The sequence below is a fragment of the Mus musculus genome, chromosome 7, assembly GCF_000001635.26.
Source record: "Mus musculus strain C57BL/6J chromosome 7, GRCm38.p6 C57BL/6J".
NCBI classification, from domain to species: Eukaryota; Metazoa; Chordata; class Mammalia; order Rodentia; family Muridae; genus Mus; species Mus musculus.
Window position 1 is genome coordinate 139226575 of NC_000073.6, and position 21907 is coordinate 139248481.

The 21907-nt window shown below is 51.5% G+C and overlaps 1 protein-coding gene and 1 long non-coding RNA gene across 15 annotated transcripts in view; one reads left to right on the top strand and one right to left on the bottom strand.

Moving 5' to 3' along the window:
• The window catches only part of Lrrc27 (leucine rich repeat containing 27), a 31348-nt gene extending 14943 nt beyond the window's left edge, over nucleotides 1-16405 (top strand). For 9 of the 14 annotated variants that reach the window (XM_006536267.4, XM_011249862.3, XM_006536262.4 and 6 more), the window contains 5 exons: nucleotides 1346-1492; nucleotides 3629-3722; nucleotides 10296-10414; nucleotides 12002-12125; nucleotides 16046-16405. In XM_006536267.4, coding sequence (XP_006536330.1) covers nucleotides 1346-1492; nucleotides 3629-3722; nucleotides 10296-10414; nucleotides 12002-12125; nucleotides 16046-16192 — 631 coding nt within the window. In that variant the 3' untranslated portion in view covers nucleotides 16193-16405. Of the gene's footprint in view, nucleotides 1-1345; nucleotides 1493-2069; nucleotides 2439-3628; nucleotides 3723-10295; nucleotides 10415-12001; nucleotides 12126-13696; nucleotides 13780-16045 lie in introns of those variants that run through there. The other 5 variants (XM_006536266.4, XM_030243079.1, NM_027164.1 and 2 more) reach the window with 4 other exon arrangements.
• Gm32315 lies at nucleotides 6415-8516 on the bottom strand. Its single transcript, XR_389962.4, has 3 exons — nucleotides 7923-8516; nucleotides 7758-7818; nucleotides 6415-7539 (listed from the first exon to the last, which is right to left on the bottom strand). It is a non-coding gene; the product is annotated as a predicted gene, 32315 (long non-coding RNA).
• Nucleotides 16406-21907: the final 5502 nt, after the last annotated feature.

Genomic DNA, 21907 nt, shown 5'->3' on the forward strand with positions numbered 1-21907 from the left:
GCCCATTCATGCAGCTGATGTGTATGGGAACTGTGTGGTGCTGTGTGTAGAGAGGATGAGAACGTGTTCAGACCAGCTCACACATCCTCCAGAGATATGTCATTGTATCTCGGGGAACATTAATGGGCTCCTGAGGGTGACAGACTCTTAGAACTGACAGTAACCAGTGGCTTAAGACTCGATCTGGACATATCTACAGAAGCTGTGGAGTCTGAGCATGACTGCTCTTTAACTATGCTTCGTGGAGAGCAGCTAGCTCTTTAACTATGCTGTGATTCTGGACATTGTAAATGTTATTGTGAAGGAGTTTATATGCACATGTATGGGTATATTTGCCTCTGTGTGCACATCTGGAGGCTAGAGATGGCTTCATATGTCTTATTCTGCACCTTGATCTTTGAGTCAGCCTCTCTCACTGCACATTGCTATTTCTGTTAGTCTGTCTGGTCAACAAGCCCCTAGGATCTGTCTGTCTTTGCCCCCTCCCCACAGTGCTGGGGTGGCAGGTGCATGCCCCTGCTGTTGCTTTCTACACGCGTGCCTGGGGGACAGACTCAGGTCTTCACACCTGTGCAGCAGACATTTCACCCACGGAACCGCCTCTGCACTTCCTGGGTTTGAACATTCATCTAAATCTTTAGGCACACACACACACACAGCACAGCCCAAAAGTTCTGGCACCCTGCACCATGGCCTGTGGTCTTGGTGGCCTGGGGCTACTGAAATGTTCTCAATTTGAGTCACAGGCAATGGGAGCAGTAGCATCCTCCTCCGGTGCTTAGGGACCTCTCTCCTCCCCCTTATGCTCACTGTGATGAGTGGTAATGACAATTTATCTTGACAATCATGGTCCACTCTCTAAAAGTGCTTAAGTGTGTCTCTGTGTCCGACATAGACACCAGAGCTGAGCCCCGGGAGACTGCCGTGGCTTGAGAGGTTGGAACATTCGGTGTGTGAGCACGCTCCCTCTGGCTCCCCTGCTGGCACTGGGCCACCTCCTGGGAATGGGTTAAGGATGCCCTTTCCTATGGACCTCAGCTCCGTAACTGATGGGCATCTGGAGGACAGAGTCCTCAACTGACATGGGTCAGTACTGAGGCTTTCTCTGGACTGCTGTAGCTGGGACCAGTGACTATTTCAATATGCAGTGGACCCACCAGGCCTGCTTTAAGCTCTTCTGCTATTTATTAGGGCAGGGGCTGGGGTCTTGGTTTTGGTTTTTTGAGACAAGGTGTTACACTGTAACCTTCTTTTACATCTGCATGTGTTCATCTCTGTCTCTCCAGCAAGTATGCTTACCGTCATATAGTTACATTTTCAGCTATTAACATTTTGTGATTTTTAGGAAGAGGTCCACCTCCTTCAAAGGCATCTTGCCCAACCTCCCTTCAGGGTACCAAAACACAGTTCATGCAAACAGGATGGAAGACACTCACAAGGCGGCTCTTCAGGAGCTCCAAGAGAAGGAGACAGTGCTGGAGCAACGGAGGAGGTGCGCCTGGGCTGGGATAGCATCAGGATTGGGAGACCTCCCCATGATCAACCATGTTGGTGTGGTTTTGTCTCCAGCCTCATCAGGGGACTGATGGCTTCAGTTCCTACCCAGGCTGGGTCAGCATCCCTCGTGTGGAAGCCTTTGCTTGCACATCTCTCGTGGCCTACAGTTCTTTGAGAGGCCCAGGCTCTTGCCCAGTCATTCAGAGACTCCTTGTGGGATTTGCACAGCATGATAGTTAGTGGGTATCCTTTGAGCAGTTGACTGTCCCCTGCCTCTCCCCAAGGCCTGCCTGCATTTTCCAAGTGCCTTGAGCTCTTTGCCCATAACACACACACACACACACACACACACACACACACACACACACAGAGGCCACATACCTTTCTCCTCCTCTGCCCATCCCTAGGGCCTGCCATCATATCTAAGGAATGCTCTTAGAAGTGACCAGCCACCTGTGAGCTTCTCCTGTCGGTGGCACACTGACACCACTGACACACTTCCTTCCCTTGGGTTTCTGTGCCTAGCTTGTCAGCCCCACCGTTCTCAACAGCTATTCTCCTCTGCCCTGTAGCTCTACTGGCAACCCAGCTGTGTCCTGTTATGGGCACCCTCCAGCCAGCCGGTATGGACCACATCCACAGAACCACAGGGCCCCAAACCTCATGGTTGGGTTTGGCCAGTGGGGGATCCCAGTGGATTTGTACGCACAGGTTAAAGTGAGGATGGACTCTCTATGTCCTTAGCTTCTGTGAGCTTCCTAGCCATATCCCACATGCTGCCTTTGACTTCCTCTTCTTTCCCTTTTAGTTATAGTTTTTCTTACTGTCCCTCCCCTGTCCTGTCAGGATCAGGGATCCTGGCCACATCAGGCACATGTCCCTGAAACCTCCCACTCCTCCCCCCTGAAGCCTGGCTATAAATAAACCTCTTGAGGCCACAATCAGGAAGTCTGCCTCTGTTTGTCTGGGATCTAACCGGGGACACACTGCCCACAAGTAGCATTCATGGTAGCCTATGGCTGGCAGCATAGCAGACACCCTGAAGTCAGTTTCCTCTTCCACAGTGGGTTGTCCACCTTTGCTGAGAGCATGCGGTGTATACAAAGAACCGGTGACTTCTCTCCATTGTCCTACTACCTCTGTTTTATGCCCCCTTGCTGAGCAGCTCACCGGGGGGCGGGGGCAGGCACCCTCACTTTCCCAATTAGGAGCTTCCTGAGGGGTGTACCTTGTGATGGAGAAATAGCTAATGAAATGGGAGTCCCTTGTCCAGGGGCTAAGCGGAAGATTTGGTGTCCGTCTAAGCTCTGGGGGCTAGAGACTTGGACCATCTAGGCCAGTGGCGGCAGGACACCTGGGAGGAGGCATAGAGGAGAACCCAGCTCTATACTCATGTTGGAACCCACGGGACCCTGGAAGTTCTAAGGCTCCACACAGGAGGTGGAGCTCAGGATGGAAAAGAGAGATGGGGAGACCCAGGCCAAGGCAGGGAATGCATGAGCTGGTACCCACGTGTCTCTCTCTGAAGAGGGCAAGAAGAGGCTGATCTGGAACAGGATCTGGAGTGCCAGCCATGGAGCCAGTGGCTGGAGAGGATTCTCAGAGGAAGGTGTACTTGGGGCAGGCAGCAGAGGTGGCTTCAATGTAACAAGGCTTCATTCCATCCATACCACTCTGGACACAGTGAACATTCTGTATCCCTAGAAGCTCACTTGGCCCCCAGGGAGTCCAGTGAGATGGAAGATGTGTGTCATCAAGTATCCGAGAAGCTGCTGTGACCCCCAGCAGGGTCTGCAGCCTGTGACCCAGTGCCATGGCCTAGCTCATTCTCCCCTTGGCAATGGGACTTGGGGAGCTCAGCCGCCATAGCAAGGTATCAGCCTGTAGCATGAAGGGCAGCCTACATCCAGGGGCTTTCAGTTGGGATCTGCCTACCCCAGTCTCTGCTCAAAGTGTTTTGGAAGAAGCCCAGCTGAAGGAGGGGGAGGGGAGGGAAAGGCTACCAGTTTCTCACTATGAACAGACGGAGAGATAGAAGAAGGCTTAGTGAAGCTGAAATGACAGACCTTGCCAGCTCTACTTGAAGTATCTTGTAGCTTGTGACTTTAACGTGACCGTGCTTCTTCTCCAGAGACAAGAGAGCTCTGCAGGAGTGGCGAGAGCAGACCCAGCACATGAGGACCAGGAGGGAACTCAGTAAACTCCAACCTCCACATAGTAACATGGTACGTGGCAGACGAGGTGGCTCCGGTCCCACGTGTGAGCAGGGCGCGGCTCACACACACAACGTCCAGGCTATTCCTCTAAGGCAGTGGTGCCTCATACAGCCCCATCCTGTGAGCACTGCAGCTGCCCTGGCCTTTGAAGCTGCCCTCTGCTCGCTGACTACTGGTTCCATCTGAAGGACTCGGTGGGGGGGAGAGCAAACCACTAAGCTGAGATGTGTCTGTGGGTGTCGTCCTCTAAAGTCTGCACCCACGTGCCAGCCACTTTGGGACCTAAAGAACAGTGGCCTTGCAAATTATCCCCCGACCCCAGGGTCCCTGTGAGGCTGTGTCTCACAGGGTGTCTGTGCAGCACCCCTTGCAGATCCTGGTCCCGAGGGGCACAGGGGGCAATCGGCACCAGGGAACTGGCTGCTCCTCCAGAATGTACCCAGCATCCTCTGCGCCTGGGTCTAGACAGGCAACAGTGCAGGCCTTCTAACCCCTGCATTTGGGAGCAGAGGCAGGTGGATCTTTGTGAGTTCAAGGTCAGGTTGGTCTACAGAGTGAATTCCGGGACAACCAAGGCTACAACAGAGAACCCCTGTGTCAAAAAAAACAAAAAAAAACAAAAAAAAAACAAAAACAAAAACAAAACAAAACCGGCTTCCCATGTCTAGCAAGCCATTGGTTAAGTCAGTAGCTGAGGGAGGTCCCAAGGCTTCGTGTAGTCTGCTCTAACCACTCTGCTGGCCTGCTGATGAGGTCAGTGTGCACACTTCAAAAACAAAACTAATTTTAGAATCTATAGTAAAGTTCCAGAATCAATGCAGAGTTCCATACATCCCTCCTCTCTTCCTTTGATGTTGATATTTTCCCAGGTCTCAGAGCAGCACTCAGAATAGACATGCCTTAGTGCTGCAATACGGAGACCCAAAGGAAGACCGCCCATTACTGCCTTCTCCACAGTGGGATCCTCTTGTCAGCTAGTATTCATGCTGTCTGGTGTGCTCCGGCTGGGCCCTTGTGTCTCATTGTGTCTTCCCTGACCTGATACCTTGGGCTAGTGGTTCGTATCCGTTGTAGCTCCATCTGATTTCACTCCCTAGGGTTTAGTGAGAGATTTGTATTAGGAACATGGATACCACAAAGCAACCATTGAATCTTTCTCTGAGCAGCTTGTCACTGGTACATAGGTACCCAGCTATGGGAGTTTGAATGAGAATGACTGTCAGGGGCTCATATAATTTAATACATGGTCCACAGTCGGTAAAAGCCTTTGGGAAAGACTAGGAAATGTTGCCTGTCTTGTTGGAGGAGGTATTGCCTGGTGCTGGGCTTTGAGGTTTCAAAAGCTTTACCATTCCCAGTGAGCGCTCGCTCTCTCTCTCTCTCTCTCTCTCTCTCTCTCTCTCTCTCTCTCACTCTCTCTGTTTCATGGTCATCTTAGTGTGTAATCTGCCAGCTACTGTCCCAGTGCCATGCCTGTCTGCCTGCTGCCAAGCTCCTTACCATGGTGGCCATGGTCTAACCCGCTGAAACCATAAGGAAGCAAGTTTAGTATTGGGTAGTAAACACTTCTTTTTATAAGTTGCCTTGGTCATGGTATCTCTCCCCAGCAAAAGAAAACTAAGACACCAGCCTTGATCCCTTTCGGGATAGCATGTTTATCCATTGCAGTCATGCTGGGATGGCTGGGAGTCATGCTCTCCTGCGTGGCTGACTGGGGCCTCCAGACTCCAGTTCTTAACTGATCTCCCCCAGAACCCGTCAGCAGCAAACCTGTAGTGAGGCCTTGCTGACCATCTGCCATGCCCCTTTGTCACTGACTTCTAGTGCACGTTGCCTGAAGCAGAGACCTTTGTCACTGATGCCTGGTGTGGCTAGTCTACAATAGGGCTTGGGCAGCGGATGGCTGAGTAGGACAGGCTGCTCATCCAACTCAAACAATGGTTTGTTATCTTAAGGAACAAGGAAAAGAAACAAACAAACCTTGGAAGTGTTTGCTACTGTAGAACGTCACAGGAGAGTGACAGAAAGCACGGGGCAGGGATTTCAAATTCTGATGCAGGTAGGGTCCCTTGGTGGTGTGGGTCCCCTGCTCATGGCCAGTAGAGACAAAGGTCTGCCATCTCCTGGGATGAAAGGTCAAGAGATTTGGACTTCTCCAACTCAAACAGGACCTGTCACCTCGTGTCATGTACACTTCTTACCCAGGAAGCCTTTCTCAAGAGTTGTTCCTTAAAGCCATCCTGGATCCTGCAACGGGATCTTTATAAATGATGTCGTGAGGACCACAGGGGCTTTCAGGGAAAGCATGCTGTAAGCTAGCCTTGGTCCCTCTGCACATCCTGAAGGCTGCTCTGTTCTGGTCCACCATGGTACTGCCTTCTGCACTGGGTGGGATGTCAGAGAGGAATGTGTGTTCCTTATTCCTTTAACACTGCATTGTACTATGCCAAGTGTTCACTTTAGTGTCCATCATTCTTTCTATATTCCCCAGATTTTTCATGGGTGATAAAAAAAATGAAAAATATTTTTATCAGCCAGGCAGTGGTGGTACACTGATTTAATCCCAGCACTGGGGAGGCCAGCTTGGTCTACAGAGTTGAGTTTCAGGACACCCAGGGATTTATTTCTTTCTTAGAAAGAAAGAAAGGAAGAAAGAAAGAAAGAAAGAAAGAAAGAGAGAGAGAGAGAAAGAAAGACAGACAGACAGACAGACAGACAGACAGACAGAGAGGGGGGCTGGAAAGATTACTTAGGTGTTACAACAAACACTTGCTGCTCTTGCAACCTGGCTTCAGTTCCAAGTACTCAGAAGGTAGCTTACAACCATCTCTACTTCCAAGGGATCCACTGACATCTTCCTGCCCCCTTGGGATCCAGGCACACACACACACACATGCAGGCAAAGAACTCAGTACACATAAAACAAAACCAAAAATCTCTTCTTTTTAAAAAAAAAAATTCTTTAAAGAAACCAAAGATTAAGGGAGAAATAGGGAGAGGATGTGACAGGCAGTTCCCAAGAGAAACCTCAAATGGCTGGAGGAGTGAGCCCATGGTGTGTGGGCTACTTCACCGGTCCAGCTGAGAGCCCTGCACTGTGAGCAGTCTGTGAGTACAGCCCCCAGCAGCCTCCTGGAAGATCATCCCAATAACAGGACAAGCAGATGGAGGACATCTCTCAGGTGATGAGGGCTTTCCTAACACCCTCAAAGCCCTGGGGAGAACCCCAGCACCACAGAAACTGGGGGTTGTCTTGTGATGTAACCCCAACACTTGGAAGGCAGAGACAGGAGAATCAGCTAAGGATGGAGTTTGAGGCCACATGAGGCCTTTTCTCAAAACAAACAAACAAACAAACAAGGTAGTATCTTTGGCGACTCCGTCAGGTTCATTCTTCAGAGATGAAAGCAGTCTAATAGGCACAGTGAGCAAAGACACTTGGTGGCGAATTTTGTCATCTCCAGAAACAAACACACAGTGGGCACTCAACAGTAGAAGGTGTGTCCCTGTGCCAGCCTAGGGGGAGTTCACAGCCGGTACGGGCTCCTGCAGTTGGGCAGGAGGTCACTAGAGGGTGCTAGGGTGCTGAGCACGGCTGGAGGCTGCTGGGCGGAGCTGATGCTCCAGCCTTGAGCACTGAGTGCCAAGCCTGAGTACTCACCATGTGTGAGAAAATGCCTTTCTTTGCAGCTTGGCTCCAGGCTGAGCCCACTTGCCTTTCTCATGCTTCTTGTGACCCGTGAGTGTGTAGGTCGTAGCCTGTGCAGGCACAGCCTGGTAAAAGACTTCTGAGGCTGGACACTGGTAAGACTCCAGGTCTACCACCCTATTCAGAAAAAGCTTATATTTCTCTTCTCCATGTTGTTCTGAAGCCTGGCCTGTAACCTTTGAGCCCGCCCCCACCCCCGTCCCCGTCCCCCCCTCCCCCGCCCCCCGGGCCTCCATGGTGTTTGTGTGTTTGAAGCTTTCTTGTAAAGCTGGTGAGAACCTTCCCCAGTCACCGACTCCCGGGCCTAAAAGGTTGCCCAATTTTCAAGCACTTACATTTTTGTTGTTGTTCATAGAGAATAAGGTGTTTGGATGAGTTTTTCTTGCCTATATTTTTCTGTAATAGTAAATGTGTGTAGATGAGCCCCACCCCCAACACGTGCCTTTAATTTTTAAAGCAAGTAATGTCTGACTTTAATGGGGGGGGGGGGGGAATATCACCTGGACTTGCCATCACGCATTTCTTTCTGCGGGAATTTCTTTGGAAGACTTTTGATCTCCTGTGGTGAAGCAGCTGCCACAGTCTGCAAGCATGCGGAATTCTGTTTTGCCCCAGCCCTCTGCATTTCCGGGGTGGGGGATGGCTGTAAAAGAAGGGTGTGGTGGCTCCTGTCCCCTCTCTGTATCTTCCTGGGATCCAGGCCTTTCAGAGTGTCAGGCATGCTGGGTTTGAACTACGAGTGCTGGCAGATAAGATTCCAGCCCTGGAAATCTGCTGCTCGGAAGGGAAGATGCAGGGATCTGATAGGAGGCAGGGTCTGGCTGAGTTCAAAGTCCACCTTTGAAGGGAGATAGTGCATAGCAGGGGCCCTGGCAGGAAGCTCACTCCCTTTCCCTCTTCCACTCAGTCTCACTCTACCAAGTCAGCCGTGGAATCTCACACCCTGCCTCCCCATGCACGTACCCTGCACATTGCAGGCAGACGCACACATACTTAAGGTCCGGAATCCGAGGGTGAGTTAGTTCCCCACCTCATCCCCTGGAGGCAGCAGGGCGAGCAGCACTGGTCACGTGGCCCTCGTCGCCCTTACTAGCATGTCCTATCCAGGCACATCTGCTTGCCTGGAGCTGCCGAAACAGCTTCGGGTGCCATCTAATGGCTCTGCAGGAAAACTGACCATTACAGCAGAAGACCTGGGAGGAAGATAGAAATGTCTCTAGTCTTTAACCACTAAGATGTTAGAAGTTATTTCTCTGCCGATGAAATGAGCCAATTCAAGCCAGACTGGATGATATTAACTGCAGGTTTATTGGGAAGCTGCCCTCTGGCCCCAAGGACCAAGGCCAGGGAAATCACCGTGGGGAAAGAGGGGAAAGGAGAGAGAAAGAGAGAAAGGACACATGCTCAGAGAGATAGAGGAGAGAGAGAGAGAGAGAGAGAGAGAGAGAGAGAGAAAGAAATCCCAGAGTTGGGGGCAGGGTATGCCAGGTAGGGACTGAGGGATGCAGGGAAAACCTGGAGGCCATGTCTGCTTTGATGTGTAAAATATGCACCTTAGTCTCTTGTCCCAGGGTCCAAAACCAAACAAGAAGTTCCCTTGCCTCCAATGTTGAGTAAACAGAACTGCTCAGGTCCTGAAGGAGCCAGGATTAGGGCTGAGCCTTGCTTGGCTCTTGAGACTGAGCAGAGCAAAGAAGGTACGGGCACTGGGTAGGCATAAGTGAGAAGCTGGAAACAGTCAGATCTCTTGGGTCATAGTCAGAGGAGAATTTGGAGACTAGCCTGGATTGGATCTGTCTGTGACTTGGGAGTAGAGAGGCCCTGGAGAAAGGCCACAGCAGTCAGGAGACAAGGTGACCCAGGCTGTAGGGCAGAAAGCAGGGTTGCTGCCAGTCCAGTGTCTCCACGGACTACAGTGGGTAAGCAAGGCCAAATAGGGTACGGGTGGCCATAAAGCTTGAGTGCCATCAGGCTGTCTAGAAATAAGAGGTGTGCCTAGGGGGCGCTGTAAGGAGTGGGCTGTTTTCATGACTCCAAGTAACCCCTTAATATTACAGAGAGCACATAAGTCTCCTCTCTGGGCTGGGCCCGTCTCCCCACGCCCTGTTCCCACAGCTCAGTGAAATCAGAGACGAGGGCCACTGTGGCAACATGGCAAAAGGGCTGTGGAATGTCCTGGAAACCCACTGAGAGCGCTGTTGAAAGATCTAGCACTACTTGGCCTTGAGGGCCGGGATGTGTGTGTGCGTGTATGTGTGTGTGTGTGTGTGTGTGTGTGTGTGTGTGTGTGTGTGTGTATGTGCATGCACGCACACGTGCATGTGCCTGTGCCAAACAGCACATCTAGACATGCCCTAGTATCCCTCAGAATGCAGCTGCTCTATCAGGGGGACAACTGAGACACCTGTAGGTTCATCACCTGTCCCACCCATGATATGTAGATCCGTGGCCAGCAACACTATCCTGCATGCAGGCTGGCCAAGTTTAAGGCCTGTACTTGGTATACTCCGTTTGTATCAGCACTTATGTATTAGCTTGAAGCTTTGTGATTTTAAAACGAATTCACACCTGTATGAATGACTTGGGTTAGCTGTGTGTCTTCTGTCACGTGACAGACTTTCAGGGTATTCTGGGTCAGCTCTAGCAACCTTGAGCATAACAGCGTCCCTTGATCAACACTGCTTGTACTCCAACCTGTGCTGTTGGGACCTTTGAGTGATGTGGGGATGTTGGTAAAGAATGTCCCCTCCTCTGTGTAGACCCTGGGTGGCCTAGCAGGGTGGAGGGAAAGCTCACGAGCCTGGCAAGTGGGCCTGAAGGAAGAGCAGCCTTCTCGCCCATTGTTGGGAATACCCTGCTGTGGTTTCTTTTAGATGGCATCGAAGATTCCCTTTGCCACAGATCTGACAGACTATGAGAAAATGCCAGTAAGTCCATTTGGGAAAGTGAAGCCCAGCGGAGAGGGGACAGCACAAAGGCCTATAGAAATAAGGTTGGTGACAGTTGTGTATTCTGGGCTCCCCAGCTCAGTGCCTCTGAGTGTCCAGCCTTATGTGAGCAGTCAGCACAGTGAGCAATCTGGAAAGACAAAGTCCCTGCCCTTGGAGTTCTATCACCCTACCAGATGATCAGGAAGTCTTAGAAGACTCCCCTGCAGGGGTACTCCTGTAGCCCCACCCCCAGTCCTGCCCCAGCTATTCCAGTGCCTGAGCGCTTGTCTCACCCCCATCCCTGACCTTTCAGCCCTCAGGACTACCCCTAACCTTCCCATAGTGGTATATTGGGTATGGCTTCTGCCAAAAGAAAGACAGGAAAACCCATGAGAAGGCCAGTTCATGGTACCTTAGGATTTGACGTCCTAGTATTAGAGCCTCTGTTCAGGTGGACAGTAGGCTACTAACAGGGATAGTGGCATGTCAATTGGCCAGTTGGCAGACCCATCTGTGGCTCAGGACAGCTTTGGGGAAGCTAGGTACTAATAAAAGACCAACTGGGGAGGGGAGAGGTCTGAGCCAAGCCACTGGGACCCTCTAGAAGCATTGCAGCATCCAGCGCAGGTGGCAGAGAGCTAAGTGTGCAGGATGGGATGAGAAGGGGTTCCCTGCATTTAGCCCGAGAGGTTCCTGGCCTCTTTCTGCCATTCTGAATCATTGCATCTACAGTCAAGAAATAGCAACCTTAGAGTCACAGTTAAAAGAGATAGAGATGTGTTTAAAAATCTCAGGTCAATGAAACATCCTGCTCTGTCTAAAGGGTCAGCAAATCTGGTAGATTTGTTTCACCCAAGAAATGCGGTCCCCACATGCACAGAACCAGCTCCCCACATGCACAGAACCAGCTCCCCACATGCACAGAACCAGCTCCCCACAGCCACAGAACCAGCTCCCCACATGCACAGAACCAGCTCCTAGCTACCCACAGCCACAGAACCAGCTCCTAGCTACCCACAGCCACAGAACCAGCTCCCCATATGCACAGAACCAGCTCCCCACAGCCACAGAACCAGCTCCCCACAGCCACAGAACCAGCTCCTAGCTCCCCACAGCCACAGAACCAGCTCCTAGCTCCCCACAGCCACAGAACCAGCTCCCCACATGCACAGAACCAGCTCCCCACAGCCACAGAACCAGCTCCTAGCTCCCCACAGCCACACGTGGACTTGAGGGGTTATGTTTATGTGTATGGGTTTTTTGCCTGCATTGTGTCTGTGTACCATGTGTGAATAGTGCCTGAGGAGACCAGAAGAGGGTGTCATATCTTTTGTAACTGAGTTACTGGTGGTTCTTAGCCACCACGAGGGTGCTGGGAACTGATCCTAGTTCCTATGTAAGATCCCCAGTGCTCTTAACCTCTGAGCTTGCTCTCCAGCCCCAACTGGAGGGTGTTTAAGCATAGTGGCTGTGTGGATAAAGACGTTGCCTCAAGCCCAGCATCTCTAGGGGGAGGCAAGGAGCCATGCCATAGCCACCTGGTGCCTCAGGGGGGGTAGCGGACTTCAGGGAAAAGTGCTTTCTCCCTGGTTGCAATGGGCACGTCTAGCCTAAGGCCAGCATCCAAACAGCAAGTGTCTGTGTTCCAGTGCCTCACCATTAGCAGAGCTGGAGGACAAGATAAAGCGGCACACACAGCAGATCCGCACTCGAAGTTTCCTGGGTACAAACCCAATGCAAGACATTAAGACAGCCAACCAGGACCTGGAAACCGTGAGTACCTGTTGCCTGTTTGGGAATGTGTCACTAATGGAAGGGAATCCTCTATACCACTGCAGAGTAGATATCCTCTAACCATGTGGTTCATCTGTGCGGTGTCTGTAGTGAGTGCAGGGGGCAGCTCCAGAAAAAATAGTCTGGCCACATTATGAGCCCTCAGCTGCACCAGACATAATGGGATGACCATGATAGCTTAGGGCCTTTGAGGACAGGGACGGGCAACAGGTCTAGAACTGGTCTGCTCCGTGAGTCTATGGAGTCATTGTTTAATGCCTCACACCCAGATGGTGGGCTGAAGCCCTGTGCTGGCTGAAAGGGAGCTGTTTGGAAAGGGCTCATTGCTGTTGCCTAGAAAGAGAACACTGTGTCAAATCCACAGGGATCCGTATGACCATGTCCCTGAGCTCCTACCCAGAGCAAAAGTGCCCCTAAACTCTCCCCCAGACTCTTGAAGTTAAACCTCATCCATCGTCAGCGTCCACCCTGTGCCTCAGTGTCCCTGCTTAATGAGAGAAGCAGAGAGCAGAAGCCCTTCCCGTGCCGACAGGAAGCTGTTGGAAGCAAGCAGAGGTTTTGTGATAGTGGTATCTGGGTGCCCACGACTCCACCATTGCCTAGTTCCGGGTCAGTGTGGCATTGGCTCAAGACTAGGCTTTTCTGACAGCCTATCTGCGACTCCATGTCTATTCTATCCAGATAGACAAAAGTAGACCCTGGCCTCAATCCCATCATGAGATCGGACCTTCCAAGTCAGTGCTTCACATTTGCAGCCAGATTAATCACACCTCTCCACAGCCAGAAAACAGACAAACAAACGGAGCTACTCTTCTAGACAGGCACAGTGGAGGCAAGACAGCTTTGAGGTGAAAACTGTGGATGCCCAGTCACACTTGCAGGGAGTCTGCAGCATTGGGCTCTGGCTTCCCCCAAGAAGCCACACCCCTGGTTTTCAGTCACTGTTATCTGACCTTTGGCATAATACTGAGCCTGTATTCTAGCACATACTGAAGCCAGCAAAGTTTTATAAGAAGAAAGTCCCTGGAGATATAGTATTAAGAGCCTACAGAGAGAGAGAGAAAGAGAGAGCAAGAGCGAGAGAGAGAGAGAGAGAGAACCAGCTAGTTGTAAGATTTATCCCATAGAACCCCAGAACACAAGAATGCAAACCTAGGCCGAATCCTAGCACGGATTTGGTTCCAAATCCCATTCCTAGCAGAGAGGCTATTGGCAAGGTGTATGAGGGAGGATGCCCTAGGGGTCTGCCCCCAAGTGATAGTGTAGCCCCTGGTCAATCCACCATGCCTCAGTGAGCCATACATCCACAACTATTTGGGAAGCACAAATTGGTCTTAATAAGATTGGGGGGGGGTACAAAGCTAGGTGGGTCAGGGGTGTGGATCTGGGGAGAATCGGAAGAGGGGGAAATATGATGAAAACATGATGGACAAAAATTTCAAAGAACTAATACAAAAGTTAAAAAACATATGCAAGCCTGGGGACAGTAGATAAGAGCTGAAAGTCTGTCCCTGGGAAGTCACCACTGTCTCCACTGTCCCACCCAGCAGAACCTGACCTTCCTTGGGAGTCAGGTGTGGTGACAATGACCATGCGATACCTGCCTGAGCTCTGGAAAGGACCTGTCACCCAGGTGAGCAGGTCCTGGGGTCCTAGGGACCTGGAAAGGGAGCCATGACTCTGTGGCTATCCAGCTGTCTCTGTCACAAAGCCTCTGCTTTCCCTGAGCCTGTCAAGGCAGGAAGAGCCTTCCTTACTCTCCTGACAAACAGACTACACAGCTGTTCCCTGGAACCAACCCGATACAGAGTGGCCAGTGGGTGCCCAGCGACACCTATGAGGTCTGGAGCTGATGGAATCTCCTTCTGATGGATGGGGAACCAGCCTGCACTCAGCCCGCAGGAGAGGCCTCAGCAAGCCTGCAGGGAAGCCAGAAGGAAAAAACAGATACCAACTTTAAGAAACACACAGTAGGGCTAGAGCACTGCTCCTCCTCTGGAGGACCCAAATTCAGTTCCCAGCACCCACATGACAGCTTACAATCATGTTTAACTCCAATTCCAGAGGACCCAGTGCCATCTTTGACCTCCCTTGGCACCAGGCACTCATGTGATACATATACATATATGCAGGCAAAAACTCATACACATAAGACAAATACATCTACAAAATGTGAAGAGGAAGATGATGATGATGACGATGACAATGACGATAGCATTAATTCCTGGGCTCTAGTAGAAACACAGCAAGTGCCTGGAGGTGAGATTAAATAAACGCCCTAGGAAGCACAATGTAAAGAAAAGGGGATGTGGACAACAGAGTTGAAACCAGATTTTAAGGCAACAACAACTAGAAGATTGGTTCAGGAGGTTCAGTATGTACTAGCATATTCCAGGAGATGCCAGAGTAAGTGAAGGGAACATTTAAAAATAAAAGATTAGCTTCCCTAGCATGTGTGAAGCCCTGCGGCTGCTCTGCAGCACACGAGACATACTGCCACATGCTTACAATGCCAGGGCTTAGGAGTAGAGGGAGGAGGATGAAGAGTCCACGGCCATGCTTGCCTGCATGGTGGGCCGCAAGCTACAGCGGGCCTGCATGACACCCTGTCTCAAAGGAGAACTAAGCACAGTTAGAGAAAGGGTAGTCCACCTGTTAGGAGCTTGAAGTCCTGACCAAGGACGGAACAATCCCACTGCCAGAGTGATCATGGAGGATCAGGCCAGAGCAGCAGAAATGATGCCATTGAGGACACGCAGGCCCACAAAAGTGTCACATTCTGCCCAGCCTCTCCAGAGGACACGGAATAAGTTCTGCCCCCAGAGGTTGTCTGAGAGGGATAAGCAGAGCAAAGAAAAGGAGAGAAGAGGAGAGGAGAAGAAAAGGGAAAGGAAAAAGGAAAGGAAAAAGGAAAAAAGGAAAAAGAAGGAAAGGAAAAAGGAAAGGGAAAGGAAAAGGAAAAGGAAAGGAAGCCAGAAGACCTTATTTGCCAGGGCACCAGAGGATCGGAGCACCTGGTTGAGAGGCAGGTTTGTCCAGGAGCAGAGGCTTAGGAGCGCTGTCCAGTTTGGAAACCCGGGAGTGACAGGCTCCTGGAGATGGATAATAAACAACCAACAGCAATGTGACTGGAGTGGTGTGGACCTGAGAGCTGAGAGTGGCCACACCCAGCTGGGCTGAGGCTTCTGTGGGGTGGGGGCATCTCTGGGACTGGGCCAAGATGGCGGGGCTGGGCTTGAGGAGACCAGCAGAAGGGGTGAGGGGTGACCTAAGGCTTCCACTTAAGGATCAGGCAGCTGGCCACAGCAGACAGACACTGGGCAGGCAGAGGTGAGAAGAGCCCACCTGTGACCACCAGGCCTCTTCTGTGGGTTTATCTTTTCCTACTTGGCAGGTGGGCTGGGAAACAGGGAACACAAAGAACACACCTGACTCCAGGCTGGGCAGTTTCCTTCCTTGGCCCTCTCTGGCTGGCTGGCTGGCTGAGTTCCTGGGCAGTTAGAAACTTTGGCTGGGAATATGTTTAGGGTGATGTCCCACCACAAGCCACAGCAGTGTGGTATGGGGGCACCAGGGGTACCAGCCTCAATGGGTTTTTCTTTTTCCCCCATTCATACTGCTGCCTGCACAGGAGTCTTGGGGGACATGCTGGGGGGGGGGCAGTGCGGCAAGTGTCTCACAAGATTGCTAACTCTGTGGAAAGGATGGTACAAGAACTACTAGATGTCCAGGTTGTGTGGCCCCTTCACACTACTGAGGAGACTACACTAAGATTCAGCCTGTGGGTGCTTGGGGAAAAGGTATCCTGCGTGCACCCTGCACACACCCTATATGCACCGAAGTAGGGGTTCATTTGTCATGTCTGATCTAACTTACACCTCTTTCTCTTCTCCCCAAAGACTAAGAAACTTCAGGAGGAGTTAAGGAAACTGAAAGTGGAGATGACCTTGAACAAAGACCATCCATTTCCATCTTTCACTGGAAACCTTTCACTTCACCCACCAGCATCACAGCCTCAAAATATATTTTTTAACACGAAATCCTAGGAAGGCAGCGCTGTCAGCAGGAGTGACAAGTACCTTCCACACGAGGAGCTGCTGTCCCCCATGTGTGTGGGGACTGGCCTGGATGACAACTCGCGGGTAACTCGCGGGTCTTCAGCTGCCACACAGGCTATGGCTTTTAATAGACCTGATTCCTTCCTGAGGCTATAGAAGGTTTAGCTGCATTAAAAGGAAGAATGCTGTAAGCAAGCCAAACTGTTCTCTTCTGTCGCTGTTTCTACCAATCCAGTTGACAAGAGGCCTCCAGCCAAGCCACAAGCGTGTCCTAATTTCCATTGATCCATGGGGAGGGGAGGCTGCTGGCCTGACTTCTGTAGCTCCATTTTTGTTCAGATGGGGCTTAGTGGGGCATGCTATCCTGTTCAAACCAGTGTCCTTTGGCTTGACCCTTTGTTTACACAGGGACAGTGACACCTAGCCCCAGGCGTGTCTCTGCCCGGTAGGATCCCTGGGAAACTGCCCACCCCCAACTTTTAAATCTACTCTTGATACTACCCCACCTTCCTAATCCTTCTGCCACTCATTTGGGGGCTCTGCATGTGACTATAAACTCAGGCTTTTTCTTCAGCATGTTGGGATAGACAGAGCACTATTCAGGCTTTGTTTCCTCTTGTGTAAGTTCTGGCTAAGACTTGAACTGATCTTGACAGAGCCCCTGGCTTCTAGATCCTTGGAGTATCTATGGAACTTGAACTTCACTCTTCTTGTAGATTCTGGGGATGGTCTAAGATGAACACTCCTCTCCTGGATGTGAGGTATCTGAGCTGGGGTAGCCTCTCACCCTGGAAGTTAAGGGTATCTAGGTAGGGTGGTCCCTACCTTCTAGTGGGTGTTGAATGTTTGAATAGATATAACCCCTCTCCTGGTAGATTTGGGTCAGAGTCCTGGCTTCTACTCTGCTGATGTGTTTGTCTGAGCACATAACGAGGGAACATGGAGTCCTTTTTTGAATTTATTAGTCTTATAAACAAAAGAATTTGAGAACATATTTATTTGAAGGGTTAGAGCGATGGCGCAGTGGATAAGAGCAGTGGCTGCTCTTCCAGAGGAGCCAGCCACACAGCAGCTCACAATCGTCTGTAATTCTAGTTCCAGGGGATCCAACACCCCCTTTCTGGTGTCTGTGGGCATAAGGTACTTACATGATACATACATGTAGGCAACACACAATAAATTTTTAAAAAACAAACTTGGAAGAAAGCTCAAGGACCATTTTATTAGAGTTTGAGAGAAAAATCAAGGCAGGAAAGCTGAAAATCAAAGCAGCTTCTGGGACATGGGAAAGAGGTAGGAAGAAAGCTGTTCCTTTAAGGTGTGTGTGTGTGTGTGTGTGTGTGTGTGTGTGATTTGAGGAATTCTTCCATTATGTAGAATGGAGTTCAGGGTGTCAGGCTTGGCAACACGTATCTTTACTGGCAAAACCATCCTCCTGGCCCATGAGACATTGTTTTAAAATTAGTGATAGTCAGCTGTGAGCAACTACATGGGGGTGGGATGGACCTTCAGAGAAGCACGAGAATGCCCTGGAGTTAGGACAAGCAAGCTTAGCAGCTTGGCTGACTTCAAATAAAAACATAGGAAGAGGGAGAAAGGGGTCAGGGAGATGGGTCAGCTATAAAGCATGCTTGCTGATAAACCTGGTGGTGACTTTAGCCCCCAGAGCCCACGTGGTAGAGAAGAACCACTTTACACCAGTTGCCCTGTGGCCATCACAGTGCCATGGCTGGTACCCACAGGCACACGCACGCACACACAAAAGGTGTTTACATTTTTTTAATTAGAGGACCTTGAACTAGAGTGGTGGTGTACTCGGGTGAAGGCAGGTGGATGTCTGTGAGTTCTAAGCCAACCCTGATCTAAAGAATCAGTTAAACCAGAAAGGAAGAGGCAGAGAAAAAACAAAAAAAACAACAAATGATGCTTTTTGAGTTAGAACTCAGAAAAACAAAACAGGCAGCAGAGATCTATAAGCAGCTGCAATGAGGGAGGCTCTCCAGGCCGGAATAGTGTGAATTCTCATCGCAGAGACAGTTATTCCTCCCATCTTCCGGCTAATTTTTTAAATCATAAAATAGCTATGCTTTTCCGAGCTCTGTTGCCTCTACCTTCCTCTTCATATGACATTTTAAATCCCAAGTAGTTCCCAAAAATGTTAAAATACTAATGAACCATGGTTAAGGCTCACGTGTGTGTATGACCTTCAAATATAGCTTCACTATATCTGGATAGAAACTTAAAAATTTGGGCAGAATCTCACAAAGATACCCATAAAAATTTTACATTAAATCCTCAACTTCCACATAACTCTTGGGACCTAGGGTTTCACCTTTTCTGTTAACCTATCCAGTGCACATCAGGAGCCATCTTGTCCTTAGGTGCTGAAGGAAAGGTTCCTTAGCAGCCTCTGAGACATAACTTCAGACGTCACCAAATCCACCTTATTGTAAGGACGCCTGGGTGTGAGTCTCTTAAGTGGACCACATACATGCTTGGGTCTGTCTCATTCTTTTCCTGAGTGTCTTTCCCTCCCCACACCTCACTACTTAAACGTTAAAATCACCCCAATTCAGATCCATAGTAAAATGGATCTCTGAAGTCAGACTGCTTGAAGTGGCAGCATGGGGCTGTGTTTCCAGACCCTGCTCTATGGCTGCTGACAGGCAGCCCTACTCCACCCCCTATCCCCACCCCCACCAAGGTCACACAGAAGACTGCAGTCTTAAGCAGAGTCCCAGAGTCCATCCCCTTAGCCAGTGCTTTTCTGGCAGGTTCTCTTCCTAGACTTGAGATATTGCTTAGTGGGAGAATGCCACAATTATCCTGACTTCTAGGTACAGGATCTCATCAGAGCAGCCCTTGCAGGATGGCCAGAAGGGGGCCAGTCCAGCTTCCCAAAGCTCTATGATCTCTCGGGGTCCAGGATGTTTAGCTACGAAGACTACAAGAGGCCTTGCCATGGATTACATTCAGGGAAGAGTGACTTAGCCACAGCCCCCTGCCCTGGGCTACTTCAGTGGGTACTCTACAGTGCTTAGTGAACCCAGCTCCAGGGCCTAAACAGCACTGGCCTTATTCTGTGTCTCCACCCAAACCAGGCCTTTTGATTCTGTCTCAGAAGTTGTTGAGTGGGCTGCCCAGGCATCAGGGCTTGGTAAGTTCAGAAAGAGAAGAGGCAGGCCCATGTGTGCTGGCCTTCTTGCCTGCATAAGTGAGTATATGCATGCCTGTATATGCCTCTCTCTCTCTCTCTCTCTCTCTCTCTCTCTCTCTCTCTCTCTCTGTGTGTGTGTGTGTGTGTGTGTGTGTGTGTGTGTGTGTTGTCTGGCCAGGCAACCCAGGGGCAGCAGGCCCATGGCTGTGGGTAGCGCCCTTCACAGTCATGGGCTGGGAGGCCTGAGAGTCTCCCCACTGAAGCTATGGAGTGAGTCAGTGAACCTCAGAAGCACGCTGCCCTGACAGGGCCTGCAAGGGAATAAGTCATCTGTAAACTGGAGGCAGGCACAGAGCTAGTGACAAGAGGGAACCAGACAGCTGTGGAAGGCGAATCCTGAAGCCTGGTCCAGGCTCCGAAGGGAAAGCAGCTTGCAGCTGGCCACCTTCCCTGTCCAGGTGGGTGGGGCTGGGACAAGGCCCTGAAATTCGGCTTGTGTTTAAATTGTAAATCCATCTCCTTTCTGGCTGTTAAACTATTCTACCAAACAGAGAACAGGCTTTTTAAAATGGCTTCCAAATACACTAAAAAACACAGCACAAACCTGGCAGGCAGGCATGATAAACAGCACAGGTGGCCTCCGGCTCCTCTCTACTCTCTTATCAACAGCCCAGGAGATTCCCGCCACAAGCTGAACCCTAGGTTCCTGGGCCTCTCGGACTTCCAGACCTCCTAGCCACTGTCCCTTACCACAGCCAAACTACCCTTCTTGCTGACATCTGGGAGTTAATAGAAGCAAGCTCCTTATCCACACAATAAGCTAGCAGTTTTCACGGTGTCCCTCTGTCCATGCCCCACATCGGAAGAGGTCTTCTATATTGCCTCTACAACCAGGAGTCCCTGAACAAGGGCACCTGCTTGCTCAAGTGCCTTTTTCGGACTACCCCACAGTTGCTCAGACTATAGATGTCCCCAGCTTGGAAGCTACTGAACTGGCTGGGGGGAGGGGGATGTCCTGCTGTAGGCTGTACTGAGCAGGCATCCCCAGTACTCAGGCACAGATGCTTAGTATCTGGGTTGAGCGAGTGGGCAGCCTCCCACCAGCCCTCCACCTGGAACTGAGCTGGGAATGGTTCCTGTAGCCAGCGTTTTTTTTTTTTTTTTTCCTCCAAAATCTGCAGCACCCAGCTCTGGAGAGAAGGAGTGAGGAAAACAGACGTTTGTGGGAGGGGGACTGCCCCTCAGCTGGACTCCGCCCAGACTTTCTCATCTGCTCTAGTGTAGCCTTAAGGCAAGGTAAAGTGGCGCCAGGGCGGCCTCGGCTGTCCTTGGCGGCGTCAGTGGTAGCAGCCCTGAAGCAAGTCCCAGCAGGGCAAGAACTCCACTCCCCAGCTGAAAAGGACATGGGCCTGGTAGATCCGTGGTCAGTACCTCTCTGCCCTTTTGGTGCCTCCAATGCAGGGTCATGGCGATGCAAGTCAGCCTTAGGGGCCCGATTCACAGACGCCATTGGTCATTGCAACGTGACAGACCCTTGGAGGCAGTCAGTTATGGATTCCGAATCCGGATTCAGAGTGCAAGTGCTTGCGGAAACCGGAGGAGGTCTAGGGTGGCGGTCAGCCGTCCGCCGGGCGCCGCCACCTCCCACTCATGGCCAGGCTGCCCTCGCGGGCCCGGTTGCACACGCCCGGGGAGCCTGGCTCTTGCTCATGGGAGGTGGCTCTTCATACTGTACACTAAGCGAGGAGTGCTGCAGCGAGTAGTCCCAGGAGACGCAAGAGCTCTGGATAGAATAATCCTGCCAACACTAGTGCTGGCCAGCCCCGCGCCCTGCGAGGTTCTCAAACAGACCGGAGCACTATAGTCTCCTAGGAGGCGCCGAGCACACCTGGGTAGCCCAGTGCCAGGTAGCCCTGTAGTGAGGGTGACACTAGGCCTCTTGTAAGGGCCCCATTGGTGTCCCTCGGCACCCGGAGTCTCCTCTGCCAGGCCTGATTCGCTTCAAATACACGTGTCCACAGACTTTTTCAAGTACCAAGTGGACACAGGAGTCGTGCGTAGAAGACGCTGCCGGGGTCCTCTAGCACAAACTGGTAGACAGGGGACCCCCAGACTACATGGGGGAAGGGCCCCAGGCTGCGCCGGGCTCAGGGAGTGGCCCCGGGACAGGATCAGGAAGGAGGTGGGGCCCGGGGTGGAACCCAGAGAAGCAGAGTGGGGGAAGGGCCTGGACCCGGGGAGTGTCCCCGCTACCCCTCGGTTCCTGGCAAGGCCTCCTAGGGGGCATTCCAAGCCTGCGTGGCGTCAAGATTAACGAACCCTTCTCCCCGCCCGGTGGGGCCCCCGCAATGCGTTGCAAGCCCAGCTTTGAGAGCCGGCTGTGGGCGCACGCTGCGGGCGGACCGCCCCACGCCCTCCGGCTCCTGGGAGCGCAGCCCGCGGCCGCGCGCCCCAGCCTAGCTCCGCGGTGGCGGCCGGCACACAGAGCTTTGTGACGTCAGGCGGCGTCACGCGGGGCTGACCCGGCGGCGGCGGCGGCGGCGGCG